Source organism: Scyliorhinus canicula, chromosome 7 (assembly GCF_902713615.1).
Source record: "Scyliorhinus canicula chromosome 7, sScyCan1.1, whole genome shotgun sequence".
Classification (NCBI taxonomy): Eukaryota; Metazoa; Chordata; class Chondrichthyes; order Carcharhiniformes; family Scyliorhinidae; genus Scyliorhinus; species Scyliorhinus canicula.
Genome location: NC_052152.1, coordinates 63624526 through 63643823, shown reverse-complemented (window position 1 = coordinate 63643823; position 19298 = coordinate 63624526). Strand labels below are relative to the sequence as shown.

At 46.4% G+C, this 19298-nt stretch overlaps 1 protein-coding gene across 1 annotated transcript in view; it reads left to right on the top strand.

Annotated features, from left to right (window-relative positions):
• LOC119969034 (ephrin type-A receptor 6-like) overlaps positions 1–19298 on the top strand; it is a 956636-nt gene that overhangs the window by 176834 nt on the left and 760504 nt on the right. Inside the window, 3 exon segments of the mRNA XM_038802175.1 lie at positions 9467–9657; positions 9660–9758; positions 9761–10126. Coding sequence (XP_038658103.1) covers positions 9467–9657; positions 9660–9758; positions 9761–10126 — 656 coding nt within the window.

Here is a 19298-nt window from a genome sequence, read left to right as displayed (position 1 = left end):
GTTTATCTTGTCCGGGAATACAGTTTATCTTGGATAATGATATAGCTGGATTGCAGGTCGGAGTGATGCCTACTGTGGTTGATAAGCCACTGAAAAAAATCAGGACAACTGAAGTGTTGAAGGACGAATATCCTGGGATGTTTCCAGATTGTGAAGTAACCAGGTCGATAGTCACAGGTTAAGACAAGAGGAGAAATCAAAGAGTGAAGATGAAGTTAAAGTTCAATTATCAGAAATGATTTTTGATCAGATGGTTGGAAAAGAACAAGAACAGGTGGAGGATGAGGCGGATATTTTTAGCTCAGGAAAATTCGTGGAGTTACAACAGAAAGTTACAGAAATAAAATGGTTGTATCAGAAAGCATACATGGAAAAAGAATCTGAGTGTATACCAGAATGTTATTACCATAAAAATGATGTCTTTATGAGAAAATGGAGACCTTTACATATGTAGGTGGATGAAAAGTGGGCAGAAGGTCATCAAGTAGTATTGCTGGTAAGGTATAGAAAGGAGGTGTTGTGGGTAGCACATGAGGTACCAGTAGGAGGTAATTTGGGAGTAAGGAAAACTCGAGCTAAAATACATAAACATTTTTATTGGGCTGGAATACATAAAGTTGTAGTTAAATTTTGTCAATCATGTCACACATGTCAAGTGACAGGAAAACCTCAAGCAGTGATAAAACCAGCAAACTTAATACCATTCCAGCATTTGAGGAACCTTTTACAAGGGTCTTAATTGATTGCGTAGGACCGCTTCCTGAAACAAAAAGTGGGAATCAATATCTTTTGACTATAATAGATGTGTCTACTAGGTTTGCAGAGGTCATTCCAGTACGCAATATTACTGCTAAAAGGATTGTGGAGGAGTTACTTCAATTCTTTACTGGATATGGACTACTCACAGAAATTCAATCGGATCAAGGATGAAATTTTACCTCCAGGTTATTCAAAGAAGTTATGGATAGCTGAGGAATAAAACAATTTAAATCCACTGCATACCATCCAGAATTGCAGGGAGTGTTGGAAAGGTGGCATTAGACATTAAAGATAATGTTGAGGGCTTATTGTCAAGATTATCCAGAGGATTGCGATACAGGAATTCCATTCGTACTGTTTGCAATTAGGGATGCACCTAATGAGTCAACCAAATTCAGTCCTTTTGAACTAATTTTTGATTGAGGTAAGAGGACCACTTAAATTGATTAAGGAGAAATTGGTGAGTGAGAAATCAGATCTTCCATTAGTGGATTCCATGTCAAATTTTAGGGAACGATTAAATAGAGCAGGTGAATTGGCTAGACAACATTTAAAAATTGCACAAAATGTGATGAAATGGGTAGCGGACAAGAAAGCAAAAGTTCGTAGTTTTTCCAGTGGAGATAAAGTTTTAGTATTGTTACCAGTGGTAAGTGAACCTTTAAAAGCAAGGTTTTGTGGACCTTATCAGATTGAAAGGAAATTAAGTGAAGTGAATTATGTGGTAAGAACACCAGACAGAAGGAAAACTCACCGAGATTGTCATATGAATATACTTAAAAGGTACTTTGAAAGGGAAGGCGAGCAAAAGAAGTAGGTTTTAGTTATTCTGACTCCAAATGCCGAACCAAATCCGAATGACTATGAATTTGACATTCCTCAAATTAAATTGGACAACGAGGATATTCTTAAAATTGGGATAAATTGTTGAGTTACCTTCCAGAGGAAAAAACAGACTGACCTGAAAGAGTTATTGCTATCACATGAGCAAGTTTGTGGAGATAAGTTGGGAAGTACTAAAATGGCTATACATGATGTAGATGTGGGAAATGCTGTTCCAATTACACAACATCCATACAGACTTAACCATTTACAATTGGCACAGGTTAACAAAGAAATTGAAAGTATATTTAAAAATGGCATAATTGAGGTGGGTTGCAGCCAATGGAGCTCACCCATACATATGGTACTAAAACCAGATGGTTCCCAACGATTGTGTGGAGTACAGAAATGCAGTTACCAAAACAGACTCTTATCCTACCCCACACTTGGAGGATTGCATTGAGAAGGTGGGACAGTCAGTTTTTATTTCCAAACTGGATTTACTTAAAGGTTACTGGCAGGTATTTTTATCCGAAAGTGTGAAGGGGATTTCAGCTTTTGTGACTCCAGATGGTATATATCAATTCAAAGTTATGCCATTTGGCATGAAAAACGCACCAGCCACATTTCAACGGTTAACTAACAAAGTCTTTCAGCATTACCCAATTGTGCAGATCGCCGATCTGGTGATTTTCAGTCAGACATGGAAAGAACATTTGAAGCATCTGATGGAGTTATTCGATCGACTTGAAGACGTGGGTTTGGTGGTAAACCGAGCTAAAATTGAATTTGGTAAAGCCCAAGTCACTTTCCTTGGCCAAACAATTGGGACAAGGTCGAATGATCCCGAGAGTGAAAACAAAGTTATTGGGGCGTTTCCAATACCCTCAACACGAGGGAAATAATGTGATTTCTTGCCATGAGTGGATTTTACGAAAATTTGGCTGAATTTTAGCAATGTGGTTACTCCACTGATGGACGTGCTGAAGCAGCATAGCAAATTTCAGTGGACGGTGGAGTGTCAACAGGTATTTGCTGGCTGAAGGCTGTGTTAACCACTGCTCCTGTGTTGTCCACACCCAAATTAAACAAAACCATCTCAAAGTGGCTGTTAGATGTGAGTGTTGTGGGTGTAGTGCGGTGCTCTTACAAGAACGTGACGGAGGACTAGAGCGGCCCATTGGTTATTTTTCAAAGAAATTGAATTATCACCAGAGGAAGTATTCAACGATTGAGAAGGAGACGTTGAGCTTGGTGCTGGCTTTGCAACATTTTCACATTCATGTGACCAGCAATTTGTCTGAAACAAATTTATAGACTGATCATAACCATTGACATTTTTGGAATGATTCTGGAATACCAATGCTAGACTGTTTCAATGGAGTTTATTGTTACAGCCATTTCATTTAAAAATTATACATGTGGCAGGATGAGAAAATGTGATAGCCGATGCTTTGTCACGAATGTGATGAAGAGAAGCAGGTTCGATGGTGGAAGAAGAAGAAATAAAATGGACTGTATTATTATTAATGATTGCCTGTTTTGTTTTTGTTCAAAAAAGTGTATTTTTCAATATTCTTTGTCAATTTTCCTTGAAGGAAAGTGAAAAGGTGAAAAATGAAACCATCTTGAACTTGATGGGTTTTTTTCTTGGGTGAGATGTCATGGGAATGTCCCTTTAAGAAATGTTTGTCTTCTCAAATGGCTGCAGTGATGTCATTGTGTGGGTGGAGCTGGGCTCTGGCTCTGGTTTTTATTTTCGTTTTGAGCTGGAAGCAGTTTGTGGCTCTGAGTTTTACTTTTGGTTTAGACAGTTGGAAGCTGTATTCAGACTACAAAGATCTGGGAGTCTCTCTCTGCATGTTAAAAAGGTATATCCAGGTCACTTGATAACTTCAAAGTAATACCTGTTTTCTGTCAGGGATTCAAACCTACTATTTTGTGAAGAGGGGCGTTTTGGTTTATGGATGTTGTTACTTGATTGAAGTAGTAAAGGGAAGTCATTAAAGGTTAAATATAGAGTTCTGTAGCTGTGTGGGGTATTTATGTTTGTAGTTGATAAAATGCTGAATGTGTGTGTTTATAAAATGTTAACTGAATTTGTAGAATAAACTTTGTTTTTGATTTAAAGTACTTAAGGCTCTGTTGAGTACAATATGAAAGGATGGCCCTAATGCTCCTCATAACCAAAATCTACAAACAGTAGTAGCTCAGGTGAACTCCATGATATACTTTGGTGTTCTTTAAACGCTGGCGCATAACAATGTGCCAAGGCCTATGAGATGAAGGAAAAAGTTCATTTTAATGTGGTGGAAACCTTTGAGGTGTTTTTTTCATAGTCAATTTCATTGTCCTTTAAACTTTCCTTGCCTGTTTGTATGCCTAGACACCTAAAAGCTTTGAACTGCATTATTTATATTCAATTTCCTTGACTATTGCCTGTTACAAGCTTTTGAACACAGATCCAGGCTGCTTCATAGAGAGGGATTAAGGTTGTTTATTTATGTAGCTCTGCAGGATCCATTGACTCAGAAGTGCAGCTGTTTTTTAACCACAATTTTTTTCAAGACGCTGTCTGTTTGTTCTCAAGAACTTCAGGTGTTGTCAGACTGTTCAAAGGGTTTTAAGGCTGCATATGGGAAGAGCAGTCAAATAACCCTCATCCCAGTAAATACTCCGACATGAGTCACTCCAGCCCAGCACAAACACCCCTCACCCCCACCCCCTCAAGAAAGACTCCCTTCGGCACATAGAACATAGAAATAGAACGACTACAGCGCAGTACAGGCCCTTCGGCCCTCGATGTTGCACCGACATGGAAAAAACTAAAGGCCATCTAAACCTACACTATGCCTTATCATCCATATGCTTATCCAATAAATGTTTAATGCCCTCAATGTTGGCGTGTTCACTACTGTTGCAGGTAGGGCATTCCACGGCCTCACCACTCTTTGCGTAAAAAACCCACCTCTGACCTCTGTCCTATATCTATTACCCCTCAATTTAAGGCTATGTCCCTCGTGCTAGCCACCTCCATCCGCGGAGAAGGCTCTCGCTGTCCACCCTATCTAACCCTCTGATCATTTTGTATGCCTCTATTAAGTCACCTCTTAACCTTCTTCTCTCTAACGAAAACAACCTCAAGTCCATCAGCCTTTCCTCATAAGATTTTCCCTCCATACCAGGCAACATCCTGGTAAATCTCCTCTGCACCCGTTCCAAAGCTTTCCACGTCCTTCCTATAATGAGGCGACCAGAACTGTACGCAATACTCCAAATGCGGCCGTACTAGAGTTTGTACAACTGCAACATGACCTCATGGCTCGGAACTCAATCCCTCTACCAATAAAGGCCAACACACCTATAGGCCTTTCTTCACAACCCTATCAACCTGGGTGGCAACTTTCAGGGATCTATGTACATGGACACCGAGATCCCTCTGCTCATCCACACTACCAAGAATTTTACCATTAGCCAATATTCCACATTTCTGTTATTCTTTTCCAAAGTGAATCACCTCACACTTCTCCACATTAAACTCCATTTTGCCACCTCTCAGCCCAGCTCTTGCAGCTTATCTATGTCCCTCTGTAACCTGCAACATCCTTCCGCACTGTCTACAACTCCACCGACTTTAGTGTCGTCTGCAAATTTACTCACCCATCCTTCTGCGCCCTCCTCTAGGTCATTATAAAAATGACAAACAGCAACGGCCCCAAACAGATCCTTGTGGTACGCCACTCGTAACTGAACTCCATTCTGAACATTTCCATCAACTACCACTCTCTGTCTTCTTTCAACTAGCAATTCTGATCACATCTCTAAACACCCTCAATCCCCAGCCTCCGTATTTTCTGCAATAGACGACCGTGGGGAACCTTATCAACGCTTACTGAAATCCATAAAAACACCACATCAACTGCTCTACCCTCGTCCTACCTGTTCAGTCACCTTCTCAAAGAACTCAAAAGTTTGTGAGGCATGACCTACCCTTCACAAAACCATGCTGACTGTCCCTAATCATATTATTCCTCTTCTAGCTGATTATAAATCGTATCTTTTATAATCCTCTCCAAGACTTACCCACACGATGTTAGGCTCACGGCCTAGAGTACCGGGGTTATCTCTACTCCCCTTCTTGAACAAAGGGACCACATTTGCTATCCTCCAGTCGTCTGGCACTATTCTGTAGCCAATGATGACCTAAAAATCAAAGCCAAAGGTCAGCAATCTCTTCCCTGGCTTCCCAGAGAATCCTAGGATAAATCCCATCCGGGCCCCGGGGACTTATCTATTTTCACCTTGTCCAGAATTGCCAACACTTCTTCCCTACGCACCTCAATGCCATCTATTCTAATAGCCTGGGTCTCAGCATTCTCCTCCACAATATTATCTTTTCTTGAGTGAATACTGATGAAAAGTATTCATTTAGTAGTCTCGCTTATCTCCTCAGCCTCCACACACAACTTCCCACCACTGTCCTTGACTGGCCCTACTCTTACCCTAGTCATCTTTTATTCCTGACATACCTATAGAAGCTTTTGGGTTTTCCTTGATCCTACCTGCCAAAGACTTCTCATGTCCCCTCCTTGCTCGTCTCAGCTCTCTCTTTAGATCCTTCCCTCGCTTCCTTTGTAAGTATCAAGCGCCCCAACTGAAACTTCATGCTCATCTTCACATAGGCTCCTTTCTTCCTTCTTAACAAGAGATTCCACTCTTTGGAAACCACGTTCCCTCGCTCGACCCTTCCTCCTGCCTGACTGGTACGTACTTATCAAGACACATGCAATAGCTGTTCTTGAACAAGCTCCACATATCCAGTGGCCCAACCCTTGCAGCCTACTTCTCCAACCAACAAATCCTAAGTCATGTCTAATGGCATCATAATTGCCCTTCCCCCAGCTATAACTCTTGCCTGCGGGGTAATTATCCCTTTCCATCACTAACGTAAAGGTCACCGAATTGTGGTCATGTTTCAAAGTGCTCACCTACCTCCAGATCTAACCACCTGGCCTGGTCATTACCCAAAACCAAATCCAATGTGGCCTCGCCTCTTGTTGGCCTGTCAACATATTGTGTTCAGGAAACCCCTCCTGCACACATGTACAAAGAATGACCCATCTAATGTACTCGAACTATATCTTTTCCAGTCAATATTTGGAAAGTTAAAGTCTCCCATAACAACTACCCTGTTACTTTCGCTCTTTTCCAGAATCATCTTCGCCATCCTTTCCTCTACATCCCTAGAACTATTAGGTGGCCTATAGAAAACTCCCAACAGGGTGACCTCTCCTTCCTGTTTCTAACCTCAGCCCATACTACCTCAGAAGAAGAGTCCCCATCTAGCATCCTTTCCGCCACCGTAATACTGTCCTTGACTAGCAGCGCCACACCTCCCCTCTTTTGCCCCCTTCTCTGAGCTTACTAAAACACCTAAACCCCGGAACCTGCAACAACCATTCCTGTCCCTGCTCTATCCATGTCTCTGAAATGGCCACAACATCGAAGTCCCAGGTACCAACCCATGCTGCCAGTTCCCCAACCTTATTTCGTATACTCCTGGCATTGAAGTAGACACACTTCAAACCACCTACCTGAACACTGGCACCCTCCTGCGAAGTCAAATCTGTGCTCCTGACCTCTATACTCTCAATCTCCCTGGAGACAATTGTAGGGAGATTTACTTATCCATTTGCCACTCCTTGAACTGCAAGGTTCCAGGTTGCCATGTCAGAGGTGGGGCCTGACAAGGGGATATTAAGGGGGTGAGGGGGAATGAGTGACGTGTTGATGTGGGTGGGGATGAAGGGGTTACTGAATGGTGTGGGGGGCCCTTGCCAGCGATCCAGGGGCCCTAACTGGCATTCTGGGAATAGGTGGTGGAGTGCAGGGGCCTACAGCAACATTCTGAGATTGGGGCATCCTTCTGAGGAGCAGGAACCCTGAGTTTAATCACTGCCCCTCTCAGGCACAATGAGAACCCCAGTGTGCCACTGATGGCATACAAAACCAGATTGAAGGCAAAAGATTTCTAAGTGCCATTGAATGGCACATTAGGTTGCTCCTTGTACCAGTGGGAATCACTCCGGTTTGCAGGCGGGGAGCACTTAGTCTCTAATCAGAGAAGCACGTCCAATGTGTCCTCTGGTAACTCAAAAAATTAAGTTGGAAAATTTGCATTTTCATCAGATAGACTGCACAGTATTCATTGTATAAAGGCTGAAACTCATAAATAATAGTGTAAAATGTGTAGTATAATTTCCCTTTGAATAAAATCCAATAATACTGATATTGTACAATGAACAACCTTGCATCTGCATAAGTTGATTTTTTAAATAGTTTAGTCACACCTTCTGTCAATTCTTTCACATTCTTAAATTTTGTGTCGTCAATAACATTTGCTGCATAAAATCTATCAGAACTATTGCATAATCATCGGTTGTGCCATATGACTTTACTTTGCTATATTTATTTTAAATGCATTCAATACCGATTCTAAGGTTATGATAAAAAAAATTGCTAATTTCTACATTTGTTCTCTCCTGGATGTGTCCTGCACCTTAAAAATCTTTGTCCCATGTGGTCTGTTTCTTTGTCACCACAACTATCTATTGGTCCTCTTTTTTTTCACTTTCTTCCATACCATGACTGCCCATTGTGCAACCTCCTCCACCACATGCACCTCCCCTATTTCCCAACACTTCTTACCCCTCTGCTCCTCAGCTCCATTCTGAGCAGACTTACCATATTAATGTTGATGGTGGAGCAGAAGTGAACAACAAACCTATATCTTTTACAAGTATTTGACCATTTTCCCCTCCATATTTTTTTTAAAAGCTTTACTTTTTAAGTCAATTGCAGTTCTCTTGTAAGTCAGCTATGTCACTGAAAATTGCTCAGATATTTCCAAAAATATTGGAGAGAGCAAACATTTATGCATTCTGAGACATGGGGTTGCTTTGGTCGTATACTGGGATTAATTGATTGTCCAAACTTCTCTGGTTCCGATTACAGTGACACTAAGAGACTTAGGGCGAATTCAGCGGCCTCGTCGTGCCTGACTTGGTTTTAGGATTAGGCTGTTGAATGTCACGAGAGGTGATCTGGATCTCGCACTTGGCTGGGCAAGATCCAGATATGCATATTTAAATGAGCTGTTAGCCGTTTTTAGTACTTCTATACATAAATGCGGACCAGTCATAATGGCACCTGGGGTGGTAGTGGGGGGGGGGGTCTCCCAGGCCTTTTAGAGACCAACAGGTGGTCAAGCATGAGCAGGGTGGTATCGTGGCATTCAGCTAGAATCTGGGAACCTTAGCACTGCCAGGGTGCCCAGCTGGCAGTGTCAATGTGCCCAGGGCTAGGTTTCCCATGACAGGGATTGGGGCATGAGGGTGCCTTGGCCATAAGAGTTGGGGTGAGGGGGGGGGGGGGGGGGGGCGAAGGCTGCATTGGGGTAACTGAGAGGGGTGAAAGATCTGCCCTGATCGGCGAGCAGTCTTCTTGCACTGGTGAAGCTCAGCTCGGGCAGTGCAGGAAATGACCTAGGCGGCCTGTTGATGTAGTGTTCTTCTTCGAGGCCAAAAAAATAGCAGCATGCCGTTGGATAGCGTGGCAACGCCGAGAAACATACCGCTAAACTCACCGGAAACCGGACATAGAAATGTTTTGGTTGAAACAATAAGGCTCAAACATTAGTGAGAGGAGATAATAGATTTATAAGAGTGGTATTAAAGATTGAATATCCAGTTACAAAACTAGTGAATATTTTTGTCTATTTTCTGAATAATATTTTCTTTCATTTCAGATTATCATCATGGATCAAAATTTAGCTGAATCCAGAGTTGCTCAGTTTCTTCATTTGATTTTCCTCTTTGTTTTGCAGTGGGATGCCATCCCAGAATGGACGAACGCAACCGACCCTCCACACCTATCAGGTTTGCAATGTGATGGAACCCAATCAAAACAACTGGCTGCGGACGAACTGGATTTCACGTGAGGCGGCTCAGAAGGTGTACGTTGAATTAAAGTTCACCCTGAGGGACTGCAACAGCATTCCCTGGGTTCTAGGAACTTGCAAGAAACGATCAATCTATATTACATGGAATCAAATGAATCTCATGGTGTTAAGTTCAAGCAAAATCAGTACACTAAAATTGATACAATTGCAGCTGATGAGAGTTTACTCAGATGGATCTAGGTGATCGTATACTTAAACTGAACACTGAGATCCGTGAGGTTGGGCCAATAACCAAAAAGGGCTTTTACCTTGCCTTTCAGGATATTGGTGCTTGCATCGCTCTTGTCTCTGTGCGTGTGTACTATAAAAAATGCCCATTTACTTTCCGCAACTTGGCAATGTTTCCTGACACAATCCCCAGAGTGGATTCTTCGTCCCTTGTAGAAGTCCGTGGGTCCTGTGTAAAGAATGCAGAGGAGAAGGATACACCAAAACTGTATTGCGGCGCAGATGGAGACTGGCTGGTTCCTTTGGGAAGATGTGTCTGCAGCATTGGCTATGAGGAGGTTAATGGAGCCTGCCATGGTGAGTGAATAAAACATGCACTAAAAATTTTTACGACGGTACAAGTAAGTTTTCCTTTCGAGACTGTTTGACAATAGTGGTAGGAGAGAGAGAGCGCAAGTAATAGGTATCGCATCACATAGTTATTCAAAAGCACAACATCAAATCTAATCTTATGGTCTGACATGGGCTTTCTAGAAAAGAAAACATGTAGCTAAACAATTTCTCCACTTTTGTGCAATCCAAAAATAAACTGTGAGACAATCCTAAGGGGAATTACAGCACTGCAGCAAAACAGAAACTGTCCATGGGTCAGAATTCCCAATGTAACTCGGCTCCTGAAGCTTTTAATATAAACTGTCTGAAAAGCAGTAGTCACTTCTTTTCAGTCTAAACCATTAGTAAATGGAAGCATTCTATTTTCTGTGAATGTCAATGACCAGACTAATGTTTTTGGACATCGAATATCTGGACGTCATACTACCTGCATTCGTTAAATTCTTGTTTCATTTCATGAATATAATAAACATATTTGTGCGTTATAGAAAACAAAATAAATGTTTGGGAAATTGCCATATATGCAACTTGTAGTATCTATCCTGCATTTGCTTCTAGATTCCTGACTTATTAGTTAAGGGCAGTTTAATTTGAATGCCTGCCATGATAATTTCTACAGTGATCAAGGTTGGAGTGTATATTCCCACGTGTCTCTTGTGGTTCAGAGGGAACTGATGGGCAGGAATGTTAACTTGATGTATTTATCACGTAGACCTGTTTTCAAAGGGGCACTGGCAGAGTCCTCTGAACAGCTTGTGTGTCTGCTGCCTTGGCCACAGATCTTGCATCACATGTAACCATCATTAGAAGTGTGAAGGAACATTCAAATAGTCAAAAACGAACCAACATCATGCAGCCAATTGAAGATAGAAAGCAAATCAAATTACTGCATAATGCGGTTTGAATATAATGAGTAACCAGGAAAATGGGTCCAGGAGCACTCACTAATGTTCCATCCGAGATGGAACTCCTGTGTGGCCTCTTTGGGCATTTATGAGTTTATATTCCATTATGTTAATTGGTTGGGTCACAAATATAAAGGGCCCACTGCGTGCTCACACACTGTTTATTTGTACATAGAAGCTGTATAAGGTTCTTGATAACTGCTTTCATTCTGCAGTATATTTTGGTGGCCAGACTCCTAACATTTGAATTTTTAACACCTCCTGTTTCTCTGGGTTTTTTTTGATATGGCATCAATTTGCACATTAACTTTGTTGCTATGACATCAACATTCTATGATGTACTTGATTTCTTATATAAGATCCATCTGTGTTCCTGGTTTTTAAATAGTAAAGCAACTGCCTGTGATAGTGCACTCACTGCAGTGCATTCACAGCATTTCTGCCACCATTAAGTATGTGGGCATGATCACAATAAAGCTGGTAGCATGTTCTGACCACAGACACAAAGTCGATCCTAATGCTCATTATAGATGCGTAGCAGGTTTCATTTCTGATTTTGATATTGAAAACCTCCATCAAATCTTCCCTCAACCTAATTCCTGTTCCACAATGAGACCTCCCAGTTGCTTTCTTCTTTTTTTAATAAACAATTTTATTGAGGTAGTTTTGGCTTTGTAAACAGTTACAGACATCAACAGAAAGAAAGCAAAAAAGGCAAAAATGTGCAAACATCCATGTACTTTCAATACTTCAATTGTAACATACTGCACAAGCCCGCTCCTCTCCCACCGGTACTACCCGCCATTTTATCCCTCCTACTCTACTCTACTCTACCCCCCACCCCCTGCTGACGCTCACTCTCCCGCAAAGAAGTCAAAAATGGTTGCCACCTCCGGGCGAGCCCCTGTACAGATCCCCTCAAGGCGAACTTAATTTTTTTCCATACCCAGGAAACTCAACATGTCCGCAAGCCACAATTCAGTCTTCGGGGGCTTTGAGTCCCTCCACGCCAATAGTATCCGTCGCCGGGCTATCAGGGAAGCAAAGGCCAAAACATCGGCCTCTTTCTCCCCCTGGACTCCCGGGTCTTCCGAAACCCCAAAAATTGCCACCCCTGGATCCATCGCCACCCTTGTTTTTAGCACCCGGGACATGACGTCCGCAAATCCCTCCCAGTACCCCCTCAGCTTACGGAATGCCCAAAACATGTGAACGTGGTTCGCTGGTCCTCCCGCGCACCTAGCGCATTTGTCCTCTATCCCAAAGAATTTGCTCATCCGAGCCACCGTCATATGGGCCCGGTGAACGACCTTAAATTGAATCAGCCCGAGCCTGGCACATGTCGCGGTCGAATTTACCCTACTCAGGGCCTCTGCCCACAGCCCGTCCTCCATTTCCCCACCTAGCTCCTCCTCCCATTTAAGTTTCAGTTCCTCCGTCTGGGACCCTTCCTCCCTCATGAGCACCTTATAAATACTAGAGACTCTACCCTCCCCTTCTTCCCCCCTAGAGACTACTCTGTCTAGGATCCCCATTGGCGGGAAGCGTGGGAAAGATGGGACCTGTCTACGAACAAAGTCCCGCAACTGTAGGTACCTAAAATCATTTCCCCTTACCAGCCCAAATTTCTCCTCCAAGCTCCTCAAACTCGCAAAGCTCCCTTCCAGGAACATATCGCCCACCCTTCCCACCCCCGCCCGCTGCCATACTCGAAACCCCCCATCCATACTCCCGGGGGCAAACCGATGGTTGTCGCAGATTGGCGCCCAAACCGACACCCCCGTCTCCCCTACATGCCTCCTCCACTGGCCCCATATCCGCAGGGTCGCCACCACTACGGGGCTGGTGGAGTACTTGGCCGGCGGCAGCGGTAGAGGAGCCGTGACCAGGGCTGCCAAGCTGGAGCCCCTGCACGAAGCCGCCTCCACCCGCTCCCAGATAGACCCCGTACCCACTATCCACTTCCTTATCATAGCGATGTTGGCCGCCCAGTAATAATTAATCAGACTCGGCAAAGCCAGCCCTCCCTCGCTGCGGTTCCTCTCCAACATCGCCTTCTTCACCCACATAGATTTTCCCGCCCAGACAAAGCTCATGATCATCCTGTTAACTCTTTTGAAGAAGGACTGTGGAACAAAGATCGGGATGCACTGAAAAACAAACAGAAATCTAGGGAGGATTGTCATCTTTACAGTCTGCACCCTCCCTGCCAGCGACAGCGGGAGTGCATCCCATCTCCGAAACTCTCCCTTCATTTGCTCCACCACCCTGGCCAAATTTAACTTGTGCAGCCTGCCCCAGTCTTGTGCCACCTGGATTCCCAAATACCGGAAATTTTCTTCATCCAGCCTAAACGGTAGCCCTCTCAATCTGTTCTCCTGGCCCCAAACATTTCACTCTTGGCCGTATTCAATTTGTATCCTGAAAACTGGCCGAACTTCCTCAACATTCCCAGTATACTTCCCATCCCGGCCACTGGGTCCGACACGTACAGGAGCAGGTCACCTGCGTAAAGAGAGACCCTGTGTTCTACCCCGCCCCTCACCATCCCCTTCCATCCCTCTGCGGCTCTCAGCGCAATCGCCAGCGGCTCTATGGCCAGCGCAAACAGCAGCGGGGAGAGCGGGCAGCCCTCTCTGGTCCCTCGGTACAACCTAAAGTACTCCGACACTTCTCTGTTTGTCCTGACGCTGGCCCTCGGGGCCTGATATAATAATTTGATCCAATCCACCAATCCCTCCCCGAACCCAAACCGTCCGAGCACCTCCCATAGATAGTCCCACTCCACCCGTTCAAAGGCCTTCTCGGCATCCATTGCCACCACTACCTCCACCTCCCTGCCCGCCGGGGGCATCATTATCACATTAAGTAATCTTCTCAGGTTGGCCGCCAGCTGCCTACCTTTCACAAACCCAGTTTGGTCCTCCCCAATCACCTCCGGTACGCAGTCCTCCATTCTAACCGCCAGTACCTTTTCCAGGAGCTTGGCGTCAACATTAATTAGGAAGATTGGCCTGTAGGGCCCGCACGCCTCCGGGTCTTTACCCTGCTTCAATATCAGTGATATAGTGGCTTGCGACATTGCCGGCGGCAGGGTCCCTTTGTCCCTTGCCTCATTGAAAACCCTCGCCAAGACCGGGCCCACCAGCTCAGAAAACTTCCTATAGAACTCTACTGGGTATCCATCCGGCCCCGGTGCTTTCCCCGACTGCATGGCCTTTAGGCCCCCCAATACCTCCTCCACTCTAATCGGGGTCCCCAGCTCATCCACTTGCCCCCCACCTACTGTTGGGAAGGTTAACCCGTCCAGAAACCTTTTCATCTCCTCCGGTTCTTCCGGCGGCTCCGAAGTATACAGCTTGCGATAGAAGTCCCGGAATACCTTATTGAATCCTGCTGGGTCCTCCACTTTGCGCCCCTCCCCATCCCTCACTCTACCTATTTCCCTGGCCGCCTCCCTCCTCCTGAGTTGCTGCGCTAACAGTCTGCTAGCCTTTTCCCCATGCTCGTACACTGCTCCCCTCGCCTTCCTAAGCTGTTCCACGACCCTACTCATGAATAGTGCCCCCAGTTTCGCCTGTAGTCTCTGCCACTCCCTGAGTAAAACCTCCCCCGGGGACTCCGCGTGCTCTTCATCTATCCGACCCATTTCCCTGACCAATCTATCCATCTCTGCCCTGTCTGCCTTGGCTCTGTGGGCCCCAATTGAAATCAGCTCCCCCCCGCACTACTGCCTTTAGCGCCTCCCACAGGGTCACCGCTGAGACCTCCCCCATGTCATTCACCTGCAAGTAATTTTGCATACACCTCCGAAGTCTCTCACAGATCCCCTCCTCCGACAGCAGTCCCACGTCTAGCCTCCATTGCGGGCGTTGATAGCTCACCCTCCTGATCTCCAGGTCTACCCAGTGCGGGGCATGGTCTGAGATAGTAATTGCCGAATATTCCGTGTTCTTTACCTCCCCTATACAATCCCTGCTTAGTACGAAGAAATCTATCCTAGAATATAGTTTATGGACGTGCGAGTAAAACGAGTAGCCCCTTCCTGTCGGCTGTCTATCTCTCCAGGGGTCCACTGCCCCCATTTGCTCCATAAACCCTTTCAGCTCCCTTGCCATTGCTGGGAGTCTACCCGTTCTGGGACACGACCGGTCCAAAGCCGGATCAAGGACAATGTTAAACTCTCTCCCCCCCCCCCCCCCCCCCCCATTATTAGCCTGCGAGAGTCCAGGTCCGGGATCTTCCCCAGCACTCTTTTAATGAAATGAAAAATGAAATGAAAATCGCTTATTGTCACGAGTAGGCTTCAATGAAGTTACTGTGAAAAGCCCCTAGTCGCCACATTCCGGCGCCTGTCCGGGGAGGCTGGTACAGGAATCGAACCGTGCTCCTGGCCTGCTTGGTCTGCTTTAAAAGCCAGCGATTTAGCCGAGTGAGCTAAACCAGCGGATGAAGTCCACGTCATCCCAGTTCGGGGCATATATATTCACCAGCACCTCTCTTCTCCCGTCCATTCTGCCCCGTACCATCAGGTATCTGCCCCCCCTGTCTGCGGCTATGCCCTCCGCCTCAAATTGCACCCGCTTGTTGATCATGATTGCCACCCCCCGGACTTTGAGTCCAAGTCCGAGTGGAAGACTTGGCTAATCCAGCCCTTCCTTAGCCTGGTCTGGTCAGACACTTTCAGATGTGTCTCCTGCAACATAATTACGTCCGCCCTCAGAGCCCGCAAGTGCACGAACACCTGCGCCCTCTTAATCGGCCATTCAGTCCCCTGACGTTCCAGGTGATCAGCCTGGTCGGGGGGCCCAACCCACCCCCCCACCATGCCGGTCAGCCATAGCCTTTCTCGGGCCGGCCCCCAGCCCGTGCGTCGCGCCATTCCTGGCCCGCCCGTTGGCTGCCTCCACCCTCGACCTCCTTTCCAGTGCCTATTTCAAGTCCCTCCCACGTCAGCAGAACAACCCCCCCCCTAACCACATCCCCCGATACTCCCACCCCTGCCATCCACTGGCTGTGATCTCCCCCCCCTCCACCTGACTCCCTTGACTAGCCAATCTGCTAGCCCGATGACTCAACACTCCGGCGCCTTCCTGTCTCATTCCCATTGTTTCCCCGTCCTCCTCCCCATCCCCCTCTCCAACCCACTGGAGCAAACTCACTGGCACAGGAAGGCATGGACATCAACAAAACAACAAAAAAAACCACAAACCAAAAAAACAAAACCCCCAACCCACGTCCTTGGCCCCCCTTGCTGACCGGCCCCACTTCGCTACCGTGCCGGCTCCAGTGTCCTCCGCGAGCTGCACAAAAAGTACAAATCTGCCCAAAAAGGAAAAAACAGAAAAAAGAGGAAAAAACAAAAACATGAGAAAGAAAAACCCCCAAACCACTGCCCATGAACAAAGGAAAGAGTCCCAAATGTTCCGCTTGGCACCTTTGACCCAGCAAACCGTTGAACAGCAGTCCAGGTCCATTCGGCGTACCTTCCCACAGTAATCCTCGGGCCTTAATTTGCGTCCGTGGGGCCTCTTTTCGGGACCAGCCCCTGATCCCTCGCAAAATCCATCGCTTCTTCAGGCTCGGAGAAGTAGTGGTGTTGACCCTGGTGCGTGACCCATAGGCGAGTCGGGAACAGCAGACCAAACTTCACGTGCTTCTTGAACAGCACCTCCTTGACATTCTTAAAGGCTGCTCGCCGCCGAGCCACCTCCTGGCTTAGGTCCTGGTAAATGCGGAGAACACTGTTGTTCCACGTGCTGCTCCTGGTGCTCTTTGCCCACCGCAGCACCCGCTCCTTGTCCACGAACCTGTGGAACCTAATCACCATCGGGCGGGGGGGGTCCGCCCGGCCGCCCCTGCCTCGCCTGCACTCTGTGTGCTCCCTCCAGCTCCGGCGGTCGCGGAAAGGCTTCGGCCCCCATCAGCTGCATCAATAGGTCTGCTACAAACGTTGCGGCATCAGCTCCCTCAGCCCCCTCCGGGAGGCCGACCATCCTCAGGTTGTTCCTGCGGACTCTATTCTCCAGCTCCTCCACTCTTTCCAGCAGTCTTCTCTGCCGCTCTTTCAGGCCGTCAACTTCTAGAGCCGCAACCGTCTGCGCATCCGCCTGCTCCTCCACCACCTCTCCCAGCTCCTTAACTTTAATATCTTGTGCATCCAGCCTCTGGTTTAGCTGATCCAACGCTTTCTGGATTGGGTCCAAGCTGTCCCGCTTCAGCGCTTCAAAACTGGACTTCATTACCTCGAGCATGTTATCCAGTGCCAGCTGGATTGCTGAGTCCAGGGTCCGTATGTCCGCCATCTTAGGTCCCAGGTAAGTTTCTTCAGGTCTTTGCCTCTGTCCCTTTTTCTCTTTTTTCTTCTGCCTTCTGGACTCCCGCTGTTCCATGTGCCGCAGCCCGCTCCTCAGCACTTTCGCTGCCGCCTTCCTACAGGTCCGTGGTCCCGCTATCGCGGGGAATCAGCCCCTAAACGACCGCCGGAGTGAGAGCCCGCCGAATGTGCGGCTCACTCGGGCATCGCCGCCACCGGAAGTCCTCCCAGTTGCTTTCTTGACCATCCTTTTGGATTTGTTACTTTTGCTTCTGTTTATCCTCAATACAAAGGCCTTGAGATTACAAATCTGGGGTCCACAACCCCACCTTTCCCTACTTGCACCGTCCGCCTTCTTAAAGGTGGTTTAACACTCGAGCACTGATTAGACTTTTTGTAGGGCATTTTTGGAGACCTTTTGTATGAGGTCTCCAAGCATGCACTTCCATTGAAGGTGTGTCGTGGATTGGCTGAATCACAACAGGATGTTTCAGAATGGCTTAGTGACAAGAGTGAGAAGAGGTAAAGGCCCTCTGTGAACTGGATGCCCTGGAGGACTAGAGCTGCTGTGACGATCCCTTGGAGCAGAGGAATCCACCTTGTCCTCCTGCCGTCCCCTTCTTCAGCAGCTGGTGCGGCTCTGACCCATCTCATTTCCTACTCTCATTCCTCTTGCAGAGCAAGGGAAACCCATGCAAGATGTCAATGGATAAGCATTCACTTTTTCTTGATGCCTTCTAGAAACTCAAATATGTAGAGTAGCCTATTTTAGGGTTAAGTCCTCAGTGAGTTTCCAATATGAATGTTGCCAGAGTGTTCGTGAAGTCTTCAAACAATGGTCCATAACTCTGGTATCTATATCTGCGGGGAGGGCGGATGGGGGGGAGGGGGGGGGGGGTACTCCAAAGATGTGATGGGAAACCCCAAACTCCAGAGGTTTCCAGGTCAGGATTGCATGGCAACTGTCCAGGAAGTTTGAACTTCCTTTGTGAAATTGCCCTGGATGGTGAACCATACAACAGTATAATTTAAATCGCAAAATTTGGATGCTCCCAACTGTCATTCAGCAACAGTTACCCAGAGGTTAGAAGAATTAAAACCACTTCCAGCTATTTGGTAGCTATTGTACTGACCCTTGCCCCCGGAAGGCCCATATGGACCAAGCCCACCCCCACCACCCCCACAAACCCCTATCCTTGCCCCTCCCTGGTTTGTCAAGGTAGCTGGACCTTTTAAATGTACCTGCTTTATGGCAGTTGGTGGTGTCGTAAAACTGGGGCATGGCTTACTTACCTATGACTCAGCTGCCCTTGACTGTAGGCCTCAGAAACCTGCTGCACTGGAGTGATCTTGCCCGGCCTGAATGGGAAGGTCAGGCGAGATAGGAGTGGCTGCATTTTAAGATGAGAAATTAGAAGTCATGTGGCAATCTGATTCAATTGCTGCTCCCCCGAGGTTACAGGCCTTTAAAATCCCAGAAAGTCTCCAATATGTTTCAAAGGTTCTCTTTGAACTTCTGGCAGTAAATAGCAAATAGTACATGACATACCTTTGCAATGTCTCATTTACTTCCTGTCAGTTTGGTGCAGCAGGGTGTTAGTTCAAGTGTCAGCCACCAAAATGCTGCAGAGCCTCCTTAAGGGACAATGGCAAACACTTTAATCAATCAGGCAATCGGCTGCTTATATTTCTCTGTGCAAGCATCAACTACTTTACCTAGATGACATCTTGTGCATAAAATGGGCAAGTGGACATACTATTTACTGTGTCATTGGAGGAGTAGTCAGAAGTGAGTGGTGCTGGATCTTTCCAAGGAGTTCAATGGAGTTTCAAGGCTCTGATCAACAAATCTACCAATACTCATGCCGGCTATATTTGTAGGCTCTCTTGGGTTGCAACGTGACAGAGAAACAGA